This window comes from Anser brachyrhynchus, assembly GCF_964034855.1.
Source record: "Anser brachyrhynchus genome assembly, contig: SUPER_30_unloc_1, whole genome shotgun sequence".
Taxonomy (NCBI): domain Eukaryota; kingdom Metazoa; phylum Chordata; class Aves; order Anseriformes; family Anatidae; genus Anser; species Anser brachyrhynchus.
The window spans coordinates 66934-82899 of record NW_027664146.1 but is presented as its reverse complement, the minus strand read 5'-3'; the positions used below and the strand labels follow the sequence as shown (position 1 = coordinate 82899).

The 15966-nt window shown below is 60.3% G+C and overlaps 2 protein-coding genes across 9 annotated transcripts; one reads left to right on the top strand and one right to left on the bottom strand.

The window, feature by feature from the left end:
- Positions 1-192: 192 nt before the first annotated feature.
- On the bottom strand, positions 193-6423 carry LOC308184311 (tubulin beta-5 chain; the record flags this gene model as incomplete). The annotated part of the gene is made up of 4 exons (XM_080608309.1): positions 193-2018; positions 2637-2747; positions 3007-3115; positions 6166-6423. The coding sequence occupies 4 exons, from the start codon at positions 6421-6423 to the stop codon at positions 961-963; spliced, it is 1536 nt and encodes a 511-aa protein (XP_080464435.1). The 3' UTR covers positions 193-960.
- Positions 6424-6595: 172 nt separating this feature from the next.
- Positions 6596-15900, top strand: MDC1 (mediator of DNA damage checkpoint 1). Of its 8 annotated transcripts, XM_080608296.1 has the most exons (14): positions 6696-6717; positions 8100-8148; positions 8279-8341; positions 8464-8498; positions 8584-8629; positions 8719-11330; positions 11855-11914; positions 11992-12356; positions 12460-12753; positions 13070-13144; positions 13877-14062; positions 14535-14660; positions 14793-14903; positions 15562-15900. In XM_080608296.1, exons 4-14 carry the CDS (start codon positions 8477-8479, stop codon positions 15874-15876), a joined length of 4212 nt encoding a protein of 1403 aa, XP_080464422.1. In that variant the 5' UTR covers positions 6696-6717; positions 8100-8148; positions 8279-8341; positions 8464-8476; the 3' UTR covers positions 15877-15900. The 8 variants fall into 8 exon arrangements, with proteins under 8 accessions (XP_080464415.1, XP_080464421.1, XP_080464422.1 ...); XM_080608289.1 differs by lacking the exon at positions 8464-8498 and having other exon boundaries at positions 6596-6717; XM_080608294.1 differs by lacking the exons at positions 6696-6717; positions 8464-8498 and having other exon boundaries at positions 7994-8148; positions 11995-12071; positions 12123-12356.
- Positions 15901-15966: the final 66 nt, after the last annotated feature.

The following is a 15966-nucleotide window of genomic DNA, read 5'->3' as shown; positions in this document are numbered from 1 at the left end:
GGGGCACGGGGACCCTTGTAGGGACAGATGTGACACAGGAGACCCCCCCTCCCCCCACCCCGGGACAGAAATGACCTTCAGGGGACTTTCAGAAGGGACACAGGGACCCCAAAGTGAACCTGGGAGACCCTAGTGGGGACATTGAGACCCCACCCCGCCCCCCCCCAAGTGACACAACAAGGGACATGGCAGTGGCTTTACATCCCGGGTTTATTCCTCGCCCGGGGGCGGCTTTTCAATATGAAAAAAAAAAAAAAAAGCTCAAAAAGGGAGAAACGAAACCAAAATGGGATGGATTTGGGGGAAGGGGACACGTAGGGGACAGGAGAGCCCTCAGCCAGGGACACGGGGGACAGGGCCATCCTGGAACCCCCTGCAGCCGGGGCAGTGGTTTTGGGGAAAGAACGGGGCAAATTGGTGCCCGGGGGCTGCAATAATTTAGTGGTGCCGTCACCCCCCTGGCAGGGGGGACGTGGGGACAATGAGGGGGACACGGAGGCTTTGCGGTGACGTGGGCCTTCAGGTGACGGTGACAACGCAGGGGGGGCAGGAGGAGTGCTCTGGTGATGAGATGGCGGAGGACGGGGAGGCCCCGAAGTCGAGGACTCTCCGGTGACGATGACGCCGGTGAAGGATGAAGGCTGTGACCGCGCTGAAGGACCTGGGGGGGTCTTGGAGGACGAGGGCTCTTGGGGACCACCTGATGGCCGAGGACGATGACAAAGGCCGAGGGCTGAAGGTCTCCGAGGATGACGACGAAGGCCGAGGGCTCTCCGAGGACGATGGTGAAGGCCGAGGGCTCTCCGAGGACGACGCTGAAGGACGAGGACGCTGACGGTGAAGGCCGAGGGCTCTCCGAGGACGACGCTGAAGGACGAGGGCTCTCCGAGGACGACGCTGACGATGACGGTGGCAGTGAAGGACGAGGGCTCTCCGAGGACGATGACCAGAGGCCGCCCCTTAGGTCTCCTCTTCAGCCTCTTCGCCGAAGTCCTCCTCCTCCTCGGCGGTGGCGTCCTGGTACTGCTGGTACTCCGAGACGAGGTCGTTCATGTTGCTCTCGGCCTCGGTGAACTCCATCTCGTCCATGCCCTCGCCCGTGTACCAGTGCAGGAAGGCCTTGCGCCGGAACATGGCCGTGAACTGCTCCGAGATGCGCTTGAAGAGCTCCTGGATGGCCGTGCTGTTGCCGATGAAGGTGACGGCCATCTTAAGGCCGCGGGGCGGGATGTCGCAGACGGCCGTCTTGACGTTGTTGGGGATCCACTCGACGAAGTAGGAGCTGTTCTTGTTCTGCACGTTCAGCATCTGCTCGTCCACCTCCTTCATGGACATGCGGCCCCGGAAGACGGCGGCCACCGTGAGGTAGCGGCCGTGGCGTGGGTCGCAGGCGGCCATCATGTTCTTGGCGTCGAAGACCTGCTGGGTGAGCTCGGGGACGGTGAGGGCGCGGTACTGCTGCGAGCCGCGGGACGTCAGCGGGGCGAAGCCGGGCATGAAGAAGTGGAGGCGGGGGAAGGGGACCATGTTGACCGCCAGCTTGCGCAGGTCGGCGTTGAGCTGCCCGGGGAAGCGCAGGCAGGTGGTGACGCCGCTCATGGTGGCCGAGACGAGGTGGTTGAGGTCGCCGTAGGTGGGGGTGGTCAGCTTCAGGGTGCGGAAGCAGATGTCGTAGAGGGCCTCATTGTCGATGCAGTAGGTCTCGTCCGTGTTCTCCACCAGCTGGTGGACCGACAGGGTGGCGTTGTAGGGCTCCACCACCGTGTCCGACACCTTGGGGGACGGGACGACGCTGAAGGTGTTCATGATGCGGTCGGGGTACTCCTCGCGGATTTTGGAGATCAGGAGGGTCCCCATGCCTGAGCCGGTGCCGCCGCCCAGCGAGTGGGTCAGCTGGAAGCCCTGCAGGCAGTCGCAGCTCTCCGCCTCCTTCCGCACCACGTCCAGGACCGAGTCCACCAGCTCGGCCCCTTCCGTGTAGTGGCCCTTGGCCCAGTTGTTGCCTGCGCCGCTCTGGCCTGAGGTGGGGACACGTTGGGGGGGACGTCATGGAGAGGCTCCCCAGGGAGCACAGCCAACCTAGAACCCCTTGGGGACCCTCAACCCCACCACCGGGGGGCCTTCAAACCAGCAGGAAGTGCTTTGGGGACCTCGAGGCCACCCCACGGGACCTCCACCACCTTCTCTGGGGACCCTGAGTTCCTTGGGGACCTCCCGTGATCCTCTGGTGATCTCCATCCCACCCTTGAGGACATCTGCCACCTTCTCTGAAGACCTCCAGCCAACCCCTGGGGATAACCAAGCATCGCAGGGACACCCATTGCTCCTCATTATCTGCACTTGGAGCTCCTTGAGGACCCCAAGCTCCCTGGGGACCTCCGACACCTTTCTCAGGGACCCTTCAGCTCCTTGGGGACCACCACCACTCTCACTGGAGCACCCCGGGAACCTGTTCCTCTTATTGGAGACCTTCAACCCACCCTTGAAGACCTGAAACTCACTGTGAAGCTCTGTCACCCTATATCGGGGACCCCCAACACCCCAAAGACCTTCACCTGTACCCCTTTGGGACCACGATGGGTACCTGGGGGCCACCTAAGAGGACATCCAGGGACCCAACAGGGTCGGGGACTCACCGAAAACGAAGTTGTCCGGCCTGAAGATCTGCCCGAAGGGTCCCGAGCGCACGGAGTCCATGGTGCCTGGCTCCAGGTCCACCAAGATGGCTCTTGGCACGTACTTACCCCCTGGGGACATCGCCGTGTCACCGGGAGGGCGTGTGTGATGGTGACACCACCACATCGCCCCCCCGTAAACCCCCCAAACCCCCCAGAAACCACCCCAAAACCCCCAGACGTGGACAGGGAAGGGAATGGGTTGTGCAACGGGTGAGCTGAGGATGCCGGGTCTCAGGCAGAGAGGGACAGGGACTGGGGGGGGAAGGTGACCAGGACACAGGGGGGTGACGAGGACACCAGGGTGACATCAGGAGTGGTGGCACCGTACCGGTGGCTTCATTGTAGTAGACGCTGATGCGGTCAAGCTGGAGGTCGCTGTCGCCGTGGTAGGTGCCGGTGGGGTCGATGCCGTGTTCGTCGCTGATCACCTCCCAAAACTGCAGAAAGGGGGTGGGGTCAGAAAGGCTCCGCCCCCTCCGGAGGGGGGGCAGAGTCAGGAGGACCCTTGGGACCCCCCCCTCTCGGGGAATCGGGGGTGGGGGGGAAGATTGGAGGTGGAAGGGGCCTCTGGGAGGGGGCGGAGCCTCTGGGAGGGGCAAGTTATTGAAGATAACCCACGTTGGGGGTGGAGCCAACCCAAGAACCAGCCCAGGGGGTGGAGCCAAAGCCAGAAACATTCGGGGGGGGGGGGGCAGGGCTAACGCTGAGGCCGGGCTCCTCCCGAAGGGGTGCGGCCAACCCGAAGGGGGCATGGCATCCACAGCCCGCAGGGGAGGAGCCAAATTTGGGCTTGGCCCCTCCCCTCCCCAGAAAAAAAAAGAAAAAAAAAAACGGCCAGGGCGGGAACCGGAAACAGCATTTGAATTGCAGAGGCACTTCCAAAAAATGTTAATTTTGGAGATACCCCAAAAATGCCTTGCCTCTCCCCAAAAGCTCCACTCTCTTCGTTAAGACAAATAGAATTTACAAAATCATCCGTTTTTCCTCCTAAAATGTGCTTCGTCTGGGTGGGGTGCTTGGAACAAAGGGTGGGGGAGGGGCTGGCACCCTGGGGACCCCCCCCCAAGGTCATGGGGGGGGGGGGGGGCTCGGCCACGCCCTGGGGGTGAAAACAGGCCAAAACACTGCAATTTGGGGCTGACGGTGGAAGAATTGCTTCTAAATTTTATCTGGGGCCAAAACCCATCATTTTGGAAACTCTAAGGCTACATTTATAGCTCTTTACGGACTGTAATTTCTCCAGTTGTAAAATTACAGTTTCTGGGCAAAACGCATGTTTTGGGGCTGAGAACGTGCATTCCGCGGGTAAAAAAAAAATAATTATAGGCTGGAACGTCCATTTTGGAGGAAAAAGAGTGAATTCAAGGCATGTAAAGCTGTCCTGGGAGTGAAAAGCACTCTTTAGGGAGAAAAAGCCTCTATTTCAGGGATGTAAAAAACTAATTACAGGGAGGAAAATCCTGTTCTGGGGTTAAATATTGATATTACGGGGCTGGATACACAATTGTGGAGCAGAAACAAAGCTTTTTGGGGGGTTGAAAAACTTGCTTTTAGTCGTTCTCAAGAACAAAGACCCTATTCTGCGGCCGAAAACCTCCATTTTGGGGTTTGAAAACCATCTGGATGCACAAAGATTCTGTTCTGGGGCTGAAAGCATCCATTTTGAGATCAAAATTGCCATTTGGGAAGGAAATTCCCCATTTGGGGGCTTGAAAAAAAAAAACACAGCACAATCATTTTCAGCCTGAAAAGATGTTTAGGTGTAAAAAAATCCTATCGTACATATAAAAAACCCTATTGCCGCATGTAAAGAACATATTCTGGGGCAGAAACCATTCATTCTAGTGCTAAAAGAGCACCATTTTTCAGCAAAAAGCCCCTCATTTGGGGTTAAAAACCTACGGTTTTAAGCTAAATTCCATACACTGCAGCAGAAAAAAAGGAATTTGAGAGCACAAAGATGCTACTCTTGCGCCGAGAACCTCCATTTTAGGGCTGGAAACCTCCATTTTGGGGGCCAAAACCCTGTATTTTAGCTTTGAAAGAAAATTAAAAAAGCATCTCGGGCTGAAAAATACAATTGGGGCTAAAAAAATTCCTTTTTGTTGGCACCAGAAAAACAATTTTGGAGCAAATAAAACCTATTTTGGAGGCTGAAAAATCATTTTTCAGGGAACAAAGATCTTACTCTGAGGCTGAAATCCTCCATCTTGGGGCTAGAAACTCCCTTTGGAGGCGGAAAGCTGTCTTAGTGGTGAAAAAAAAAACAACACATTTTGGAGACAAGAAAACCCTATTGGTGTTTAAAAATCTCTTATTAGGGTCAGAATCTCTTTTTTGGGGGCAGAAAAGCCCATTTTAGTGCTAAAAATTCCATTTTGGGGAACAAAGCTCTTCGTTTGAGGCTGAAAATATTCATCTGGGGGCAGAAAACCGCAATTTTTGAGGCCCAAATCCTTAAATTTTTGAGTTGAAACGCCTTTATTTTGGGGCCACTACAAAATATTTAAGGGCTTAAAGGAAAAAAATCTCAATTTTGGGTACAAATATCCCTTTTGGGGAGTAAAAGGCTCATTTTGAAGGCAGAAGTGCCTCCTCAGACATGACACGCCCCTCTGGGTGCCGAAAACCTCCAGTTTGGGCTCAAAAAAACCCTTTTTGGCGTGGAAACCCCCCCACCCCCCATTCGGGGGCCGAACGCATCGTGGGCGGCACGCCCCGTTTTGGGGGAGGAATTTTTTCATTTTAGGGCATAAAAATACCTATTTTTATGAGTTATCTTGGGGGAGGAAAACTCCCGTTTTGATGCTTATTTAACTTATTTTCGGCTATTAAAAAAAAGCGGTTTGAAGAAAATTAAGTCGCCATTCTGAAAACGCTATGAGGGGGTGGGGACACGGCCATTTTGAGGTTTAAAAAATAATAAAAAGAAAACAATCTGAGGGTGAAAAGCGGAATTTTAAGATATAAAGAAAAAAAAACACGTTTTTTGTGTGAAAAATCTCTTATTTCAGTACTAAAATCCCGTAACTCGGGGGGGTGAACTTTATTCTCTAATAAGAGAATTTGGGCCATTTCGAGGCGGTAGCCCCGAGGGGAGGGTCGAAAAAAGGCGATTTTGGGGACAAAAGGCGCCGTTTCGGGGCCGCGGCGCTGAGGCGCGGCGGGAAGCCGCCATCTTGGGGCCGCGTGAGACGAAGGGGGGAGGGGCGGCGCGCCCCCATTTTGAGGCCGGAAACCTCCATTTTGGGGCCCGACCGCTCCGCTTCGACGCCGAGCACCCGCCGCGGCGGGGCCGCGCCTTTCGCGCCAGGCCCTCGGCGGGCGGCGGGGGGGCACGTTTTTGGGCTGAAATCGCCGCAATTCGGGTCCGCCTTTGTCTGCGCGGGGAGGGGGAGGGGCTTCTTAAAAGGGGCCGCGCCGCCGAGAGGGAATAAAGAGGGGGGGGTCCACCCCCGGGACCCGACGCCGCCCGCCCGCTGTTCACCTTGGCCCCGATCTGGTTGCCGCATTGTCCCGCCTGGATGTGCACGATCTCCCTCATGGCGGCGGTGCGCGAAGGGCTGGGCGCGGTGACGGTGCCGGAGCTGTGGGCCCCCCCCCGGTCCTGATGGGCGGTTCGGCGGCGCGGCCCCTTTAAGGCGGGAGCGCTATTGCGAGCGCGGCGGCGGCGACAATGGCGGCTCCCGCGGCCCCGCGGCGCCTCATATAGACAAAGCGGCGGCGGCCGGCCCCGCGCTCCCATTGGTCGGCGCCGCCCGTCCGCTGCGTTCCCATTGGACGGCGCGCCAGAAGCCCCGCCCCGCCCTGCCGCTCGCCCCGCCCCCTCCCTCCATGTCCCAGCGTGGGCGCTCTGCAATCCCCTCTCTATGGCAGCACCGCCCGGAGCCTCTCCGCCCCTCTCGGAGGACCTCCACCGCCCCCTCTCTATGCTCCGCGCTGGACGGAGCCAATAGGAGCGGGCGGTGGGCGGGGCCTCGGGGTGGTGGTGGCCAATGGGGTTGAGGGGGCGGGGCCTGGAGGCGGTGGCGCGGGAGGGGTGAGCGCGGGGCCCCTTGGCGGGCTCGGTTGGGGTCCCCGGGGCGGGGGGGGCTGGGGGGGGCCTGGGGCTCTTGGGGGGGTCCTGGAGGGTCGTGGGGGGCTTCACGCCCCATTTAGGGGCTCCTTGGGGCAATTAAGGCGTCCCCGGGGCAGTTGGGGGGGCCTGGGGCAATTAACGGGTCCCCGGGGCAGTTTGGAAGGTCCCTGGGGCAATTTGGAGGGTCCTTGGGGCAATTAAGGGGTCTCTGAGGCAATTTAGGGGCTCCCCGAAGCATTTAAGGGGTAACTGGGGCAGTTTGGTGTGTTCCCTGGACAGTTTAGGGGGTCCCCGGGGCAATTCAGGGCTCCCTGGGGCAGTTTAGGGGTCCTTGGGGCAATTAAGGGCTCCCTGGGGCAGTTTAGGGGGTCCCTGGGGCAATTAAGGGCTCCCTGGGGCAGTTTAGGGGTCCTTGGGGCAGTTTAGGGGGTCTCGGGGGGTTTAAGAAGCACCCTCAGCCAGTTGGAGGGGTCCCTGGGGTAGTAGGGAGGGGCGCAGAAAATTTTAAGGGGTTTCTGGGGCAGTTTAGGGGATCCTAGGGGGAGTTGAGAAGGTCCGAAGAGTTTAAGGAGCTCCGCTGGGCAGTTGGGGGGCTCCCCGGGACAGTTTAGGGGGTCCAAGGGGCAGTTTAGGGGTCCCCGGGGCAGTTGAAAGGGGTCCTGGGGACAGTTGAGAGGGTCTGGGGGGGTTTAAGGAGCACCCTGGGCTTCTTGGGGGGTCCTCGGGGCAGCTGGGGGGTCCCTGGAGCAGTTAACAGGGTCTGGGGGATTTAAGGAGCACCGTGGGGCAGTTGGGGGGGGTTCTGGTGGCAGCTGGGGGGGTCCCAGGGGCAGTTGAGTAGGTCCGGGGTGTTTAAGGAGCACCCTGGAGCAAATGGGGGGGTCCCTGGCGTAGTTGGGGAGGATTGTGGGGAGTTTAGGGGGTCCCTGGGGTAGTTGAGAAGGGTTGTGGGGCAGTTTAGGGGGTCCCCAGAGCAGGATAGGGGTCTCAGGATCAGTTCGGGGAGCCCAGGGGCAATTCGGAGGACCTTGGGGCAGCTGGGAGGGGGGCATGGGGCAGGTTAGAGGCCCTGAGGGCCAGTTGAGGGCCCTTTGGGGCAGTTTGGGGGTTCCTGGGGCAGGATACAGAGTTGGGGGGGGGCAATTTGAAGGGGCAGATAAAAAACAAGGGGGCAGTAGGAGGATGAAGGATGAAGTCGGGGGGGGGTCCTTTGGCCCCAGGGGGACAGCGGTGACGGAGGGGTGCTCGAGAGGGAAAGCTGGGGCTGACGGGGGGCAGCTTGGGGGGCATGTAGGGGCCGGGGGGGCAGTTGTTTCCATGGGGCAGTTGTTGCTGCCCCTCAGGCGATGCAGCGAAGGCGCCACGGAGGCCTCTGCACCACGGGGGGCACAGGTAGGTCCCCGTCCCCCTCCCCATATCCTGGGGATTGGGTGCAAGGGGGTTCCTGGACGCTGGGGTCCCTATCAGAGGGGTGTCCAGCAGCCCCCGCCCCCCCAAAAAAAAAACCACCTGGATCCCACAGTGCAGGGGCCGGAGCTGAGGCACCCCATCGCCAGCGACTCGGAGGACGACGAGACGTGGCGGTGTGAGTGCGCGGGGATTACGATGGGGAGGGGTCACCACGGTGTTATTATAGGACCTACAGAAACTCAGCAGCGTGGCAACTACAGTAGGGCCTATGTAAACACCAGCTTTACATTATTGTAGGATCCACCGAGGTATGGAGGCTGCGGGGGAAGAGGGTGAGGCCAGACATCATGGTCCAGGACCTCCCCCCCTCCCCGGGGTTTCTGTAGACCCTATAATAACAATGTGTGTCCCCTCCAGGCCCGACCACTGGCAACACCGCCTCACCCCAAGTTGTGCCAGAGAGGTAGGTAGGACCCCACCAGGGTCATGTGGAGGGGTCTGGACCCCTTGGTCCCTTCTGCAGACCCCGTACCCCAATATTTGCCCCCGCAGCGACCCAGAGGAGCCAGATGTGTGCCCAGACATTCGCGTGCTCCGAAAGCGCCGTCCCACCCCAGCCCTGGGCCTCCGCACAGATTTGGCCCAATCCCACCTGGATCCGGACGTCGGGGGACCCAAAAAGCGCCGTTTGTGTCCCAAAACTACCCCAGCTCCAGATGTGGGGAGCAAAACGGCTATTTCAGACATTCGGCCCCAAAATCACTCCCCAAACCCAAAAGGGCAGGTGGATCCAGATGTGAAGCACCTGGGAGGCAGCACAGTGGCTCTTGGCATTGAAAGCGATACAGATGACGAGATGCACCCAAAATCTGCTCTTTTTCACCCTAACCGTCACCAGGCCGCCCTGGAGGCAAGTGGTGACCCAAATGTGGAGAAACGAGGCCCAAATCCAGGTGCTGAAGGTGCCCAAAATGGGCGTTGGATGCTCGCGGTGGACAGCGACACGGACGTGGAGGAGGCTGACGTTCTTCCGTCTGTTGGATGCCCAAAAATGCGTCGAAAGGCCCAAAGGGTGCCAAAAGCCCCAGGTGTGGAGATGAAGCCCCCAAATCCAGATGCTGGCAGTTCGAAAAATGGATTCCAGACGCTCGTGGTGGATAGTGACACGGATGTGGAGATGGAGAGCTCAAATTCAGCTGTGGAGGATCCCCAACGTGGACATCAGGCATTCGGGGTGGACAGTGACACAGATGTGGAGGAAGGTGGAGCAAATCCAGCTGTTGGGCTGGCCAAAACCCCTCAAACGACCGAAAACACCCCGAACTCTTCAAACATAAAGATGAAGAGCCCACATTCAGCTGTTAAAGGCCCCCATGAGGAACATCCACCGCTCACAGTAGACAGCGATACTGATGTGGAAGAGGACAGAGCAAATCCAGATGTTGTGTGCCTCCCAACCCCTCAAACGGCCCAAAACGCACCAAAACCCCCAAATATTGAGCTGGAGACTCCAAACCCAGATGCTGACGGATGCCAAAAGGAGAACTGGATGCTTGTGGTAGACAGTGATACGGACGTTGAAGACAACATCCTTCCAGATGTTGTCAGCCCAAAACCCCACGCAATGACCCACAGAGACCCGGGTGTGGAGACCCGAGGTCAAGATGCTGAGGGACCCAAAATGAGATGCCGGTCCCCACTGGTGGACAGCGATACAGATGTGGATGAGGAGCCTTCGAGTGCAGAAGGCAGGGACCCAAAACCACATCAAATAACCCAAAATGCACAGAGGAACCTGGATGCAGAGATGCGGACCCCGAGTCCACATCCTAGAGAACCGCAAAGTGGGCACGAGATGGTCAAAGTGGACAGCGATACAGATGTGGATGAGGAGCCTTCCGATCCAGAAGGTAGGGATCCAAAACCACATCAAATAACCCAGAATGCACAGAGAAACACGGATGTGGAGATGGAGACCCCAAGTCCACATCCTGGAGAACTGCAAAGCGGACACGAGATGGTCAAAGTGGACAGCGATACAGATGTGGAGGAGGATGGGCTGAATCCAGATGTTGGGTGTCGAGAAACCCATAGAATGACCCCAAAAATCCACAATGACTCAGACGTAGCAATAAAGACCCCAAATCCTGATCTTGAAGGTCCCCAAAACAGAGGCCAGAACCTGGAGGTGGACAGCGACACAGATGTAGAGGGAGAAGACCTGAACCCAGATGTTCCTGGCCTGAAAAACCACAAAACGCCCCAAAATGCCCAGAAGGACCCAACTGTGGTGATGGAAACCCCGAATCCAGATGTTGTCGGCCTCCACCGTGGCTCGATGCCACCCGGCAGTGACAGCGACACGGATGTGGAGGGCCTCGAGGACATTGAAACTCCAAAAACGCGTCGGACCACACGTGAGGTTACCGGGATGGCTGCTAAGAATGCCGCTGCTCCAGATGTTGATCCTCGGTGGCACGCCTGGAACAAGGGGGGGCTAAATGTGAAGGGGACAGCCCCAAATCCAGATGTTGGTCAGCACGTGGACCTAAACGTGGACAGTGATACCGGGGTCGAGGACAATGGTGTGGTGCCAGATGTTGGGGCTGTACAAGGGGGGCAGGGGACACCTGGTGATCCAGATGTGGCGATGGCACCCTTAGATCCAGATGTTTCCCCTCCTGTGACCCCCCAGAGTGGCAGCGACACCGACGTGGAGGAGGTGGCCCCCACTCCCTACGTTCGGAGCCTCCGGAGCAAAACCCGACCCCGAAATCCAGATGTTGTGGACACCGCAATGGGCAGCGATACCAATGTGGGGCTGACGGACCCCAAATGCCAGAAACCAGCCCAAAACAGGCAGGGTTTGCCCCCCAAATCATGCAGTGACGGAGGTGTGGAAGGAGAGGTGCCAAAACAGCATGATTTAGCCCCAAATACAGACGCGGAGGACCCGAATCCAGATGACAAGGTGCAACAACACAACCCCCAGACCTCAGTGATGGGCAGCGATACAGATGTGGCGCCAGCTGGTCTGGCCCCCAAATCTCCAATTACGGCCCCAAATTTGAGCCTCGGTGGTGATGCTGCTTGGGGATCTAGGAGTGCTCAGGCCACCCCTCATGGGGACACAGATGCGGAGGTGGCAGAAAGTGAAACTGAGGGTGAGTGGGGTGGCCTTTGTCACCTCTGTCCCTTCCTTGATCACCTTGGTTCCTTGGCCACCTGGGTTCCTTCCTTGGTTCTTTTGGTCCCCTTGTCCCCTTCCTTGGCCACCTGGGTCCCTTCCTTGGCCACCTTCACCCTTTTCTTGGCCACCTCGGTCGCTCCTTGGTCCCCTGGGTCCCCTTCCTTGGTCATTTTGGTCCCCTTGTCCCCTTTCTTGGCCACCTTGGTCCCTTCTTTGGCCACCTTCATCCCTTTCTTGACCACATGGGTCCTTTCTTTGGTCCCCTGGGTCCCTTTCTTGGTCACCTAGGTCTCCTTCCTTGGTCCCCTTCCTTGGCCACTTTGGTCCCTTTCTTGGCCACCTGAGTCCCTTCCTTGGCCCCCTGGATCCCTCCTTGGTCGTTTCGGTCCCTTGGGCACCTGGGTCCCTTCCTTGGTCCTTTTGGCCCCCTCCCTGGTCACCTGGGTCCCCTCCTGGTCCCCTCGGTCCCATCTCAAGGCTCTTCCCTTCCCCCCACAGATGACCCTGACCTCTTCCTGGAGCCCACCCAGAGCTTCCTGCCACCACCGGTGACCGAAGGTAGGTGACCTTGTTGTGTCCCCCCCTCCGCCTGGGGCCCCGGCGTCACCTCCCGGGTCCCCAACGTGGCTTTCCAGCAGATGCAGCCCCGGGCTGGGACCCCGAGGAGGCCACACAGCTCTTCTGCCACCCCAAGCTGGAGGAGGAGGAGGAGGAGGAGGAGAAGGAGGAGGAGGAGGAGGAGGAGAAGAAGGAGGAGGAGGAGGAGAAGGAGGAGGAAGAGGAGAAGGAGAAGGAAGAAGAGGAGAAGAAGGAGGAGGAGAAAGAAAAGAAGGAGGAGGAGAAAGAGAAGAAGGAGGAGGAGGAAGAGGAGAAGGAGCAGGAGGAGAAGGAGGAAGAGCCCCCCGAGGACATCCCAGCCACCCGTGTCCCCCCAGCTGAGCCGGTGGTGGTGACACCGGCCCAGGAGGGAGCAGGGACCGGCGCAGCCCCCAGCGGTGACGTGAGTGGGGTCCGGGTGGTCCCACGGGACCCCAGGGGACCTGACAGGGTCCCCCCGGCCTCGGGGGCACCAGGCCCTGACATCCCCTCCCCAAATCCCGCAGGTAACAGAGGGGCCCCGCCGCAGCCAGCGCCTGGCCCGCGGCCATGGGGGCAGAGCCCCTGGAGGGGGCGGGGCCTCTGCTGTGGGAGGAGCCTCTGGAGGGGGCGTGGCCAGCCAGGCAAGGGGCGGGGCACTGCCACGGCCCACCCCCCCGCGCCGCAGCCCTCGCCTCCAGGCCTGCCCCTCCCCTGCTGAGCCACCAGCCAAGAAGGGGCGGGGCCAAGAGGAGCCACGCCCCCCGCCCCGGCCACGCCCCAAAAGGAGCGGCCACGCCCCCTCACAGAAGCAGACTCGGGTGGGTGTGGTTGGTGGGTGGAGCCTAATAGGGTGTGGTCGTGTGGGTGGAGCCTAATAGGGTGGGGTTGCGTGGGTGGAGCCTAATGGGGGTGTGGTCATCGCTGGGGTGGGAGGGGCCAATGCGTGTGGGGGCGTGGTCAGGGTGGGAGGGGCTGCATGGGGCGGGGTCTCTGCTGGGTGGGAGGGGCTTCTGAGGAGGAGGCAAGCCCCTCCCACTGGCTGCTGGTTGGTGGGGAGAGGGGGAAAGTCCAGCGGTGGGTGGGGCTTGTTGGGGTGGGAGGGGGGCCTTGTGCCATGGCTCCGCCTCCACCCAGGAGGAGGAGGAGCCACCGGAGGTCACCGGGCTCCAGCTCCGCCCTCGGGGAGGCACCGGCTCCTCCAGCCCCAAGGTACACACTGGGGGTCCCCAAAATGTCCGTGTGTCCCCCAAAATGTCCCCAAGTCCCCCAGATGTCCCCCAGAATGTCCCTGTGTCTCCCAGAATGTCCCCATGTCCCCTGAAATGTCCCCAAGTCCCCCAAATGTCCCCCAGAATGTCCCTGTGTCCCCCAGAATGTCCCCATGTCCCCTGAAATGTCCCCATGTCCCCCAAATGTCCCCCAGAATGTCCCTGTGTCCCCCAGAATGTCCCCATGTCCCCTGAAATGTCCCCAAGTCCCCCAAATGTCCCCCAGAATGTCCCTGTGTCCCCCAGAATGTCCCCATGTCCCCTGAAATGTCCCCAAGTCCCCCAAATGTCCCCCAGAATGTCCCTGTGTCCCCCAGAATGTCCCCTTGTCCCACCTCCAGTGTCCCCATAACCCCCCCAGTATCCATCTGTCCCCCGCAGGGTGTCCCCATGTCCTCCAAGTATCCCCATGTTCCCCCAGATCCTTTAGGGGTGTCTGTGGTGTCCCCATAGTGTCCCCAGAACATCCCTGTGTCCCCAACACGTCCCCAGGTGCTTTTCATTTGGGCAGTGACCACCCCAAGGATGTCCCCAACGTGTCCCTGGGTGCTTTTGACGGGGACAGTGACCACCCCAAGGACGTCCCCATGGTGTCCTGACATCCTCCCCAAGCTATTCACAGGGGCGGTGCCACCCCAGGGAGGTCCCCACCGCCTCCCCGCCGTGTCCCCAGGTGCTGTTCACAGGGGTGGTGGCCTCCCAGGACATGGAGGTGGCCCTGGGCTCACTGGGGGGGTCCATGGCCACCTCCGTCTTCGACTGCACCCACCTGGTGACTGACCGCGTCCGACGCACCGTCAAGTTCCTCTGCGCGGTGGCACGTGGCATCCCCATCGTCACCCCCAAGTGGCTCCACGAGGTCCCAGGGGACGGGGAGAGGGGCTTGCGGAGTCCCTGGGGACAGGGAGAGGGTTTGGGGACAGGAAGGGGCAGCTGGGGGACATGAAGGTTCTTGGGGACAGAGCGTGGGGTCCTTGGGGACAAGGAGAGGTTCCTTGGGGACACGGGGGTCTTGGGGGACAAAGAGGGGGTATTTGGGGGCAGGGGGTCCTTGGGGTCATGGGACAAAGGCCTTGGGGACAGGAATGTGGTCCTTGGGGACAGGGGGGTCCTTGGGGACAGCAGGTCCTTGGGGACAGGAATGAGGCCCGTGGGGACAGGGAGGTCCTTGGGGACATGGCGTTCCTTGGGATCATTGGAGGGTTGTTCCTCGGGGACACAGAGGTCCTTAGGGATAAAAGGGGGTTGTTCTTGGGAACAGGGAGGGTTATTGGGGATATGGGGGTGTCCCTGGGGGACAATAGTGTCACTGTGTTGTCCCCTGTCCCCAGAGCGCCCGCAGTGGCCGCGTGCTGGCCCCGGGGTCCTTCCTGGTGCGTGACAGCCAGCAGGAACGTCACTTCGGCTTCAGCTTGTCCCAGGCCCTCAGCCATGCCCGCCGCCACCCCTTGCTCCAGGTGACTGTCCCCAAGCATCCCCAAGTGTCCCCAGCCGTCCCCACGAGGCCCTCACGCCCCGTGGGTGGCCCTGGCAGCGTCCCCAGGGGGCTCAGGGTGGGACTGACGGACGTGTCCCCTGGTGTCCCCAAGGGCTACGAGGTCCACGTCACCCCCAGCGTCCGCCCCGAGCCCGAACAGATGCGGGACATTGTCACCTGCAGTGGTGGCACCTTCCTGCCCACCATGCCCTGCACCTATGGGGTGAGGGCACGCTGGGGTCCCATAGCCACCAGGGAGGGGACCGGGGGACATTGGGGCCCAGACCCGCTGGGGAGGAGACCAAGGGGACATTGGGGACCCAGGGCCACTGGGAGGGGACCAAGGGGACAGTGGGGGTGCAATGGGGACCCAGAGCCACCGGGGAGGGGACCAGGGGGACAGTGGGAGGACATTGGGGACCAAGGGCCGCCAGGGAGGGGGCAGTGGGGGGACATTGAGGGTCTCAGAACCACCAGGGGACATGGGGGGAATTTGGAATCTTGTTATGGGGAAGGGGTCCTGGGGGATTCCCATTGGGATTGAGGGATCCCGGGGGGGTCTGAGGGATCCCACTGGGATTGAGGGGTCCTGGGGGAGCTAGGGGGGTCCCATTGGGGTTGAGGGATCCAGAGGGGGGCTGGGGGGATCCCATTGGGGTTGGGGGCTCCCAGGGGTCCTGGGAGAAGGGGGAATGGGGGGGGGGGGAAGTGTCTCAAAGTGGGGGTGGCGCTGAGCACATGGGACCCTATTACCACTAATGGGCTCCCAGGTGGGGACACCGAATCCCTCCCCATCTCAAACAACCCCAGGGGATTTTGGGGAGGGGTCCTGGTGATGCAGGGACCCCCTCCAACTCTCCTCCCCGGTGACACCCCCACAGCCCCGGAGGCTGGTGATCTCCTGCGGGGAGGATTCGGGGTGCTGGGCACCGGCGCTGAGCGCTCGCCTGCCCCTGGCCTCGGCCGAGCTCCTCCTGACGGGGCTCCTGCGGCAGCGCCTCCAGCTCCAGGACTTCCTCCTGGCCCCCCCGGAGATCCCCCCAGGACCCTCAGGGGTCCCCCAAGATCCCCCACCAAAGTCCCCTCAACCTCCTCCGGCGTCCCCTCGGCGTCTCCGCGCCCCCCCCTCGACGCAGGGCAGGACGCGGCGGGACCCCCCCAGCACACGGCGGCACCCGCAGCCCCGGAATAAATGAGGGTTTTTGCACAAAAAAAAAAAAGGTGAAAAAAGTATGATTTGGTGGTTGGGGGGGTTGGGAATTTGGGGGTGGCATCTCCCGGGGGGG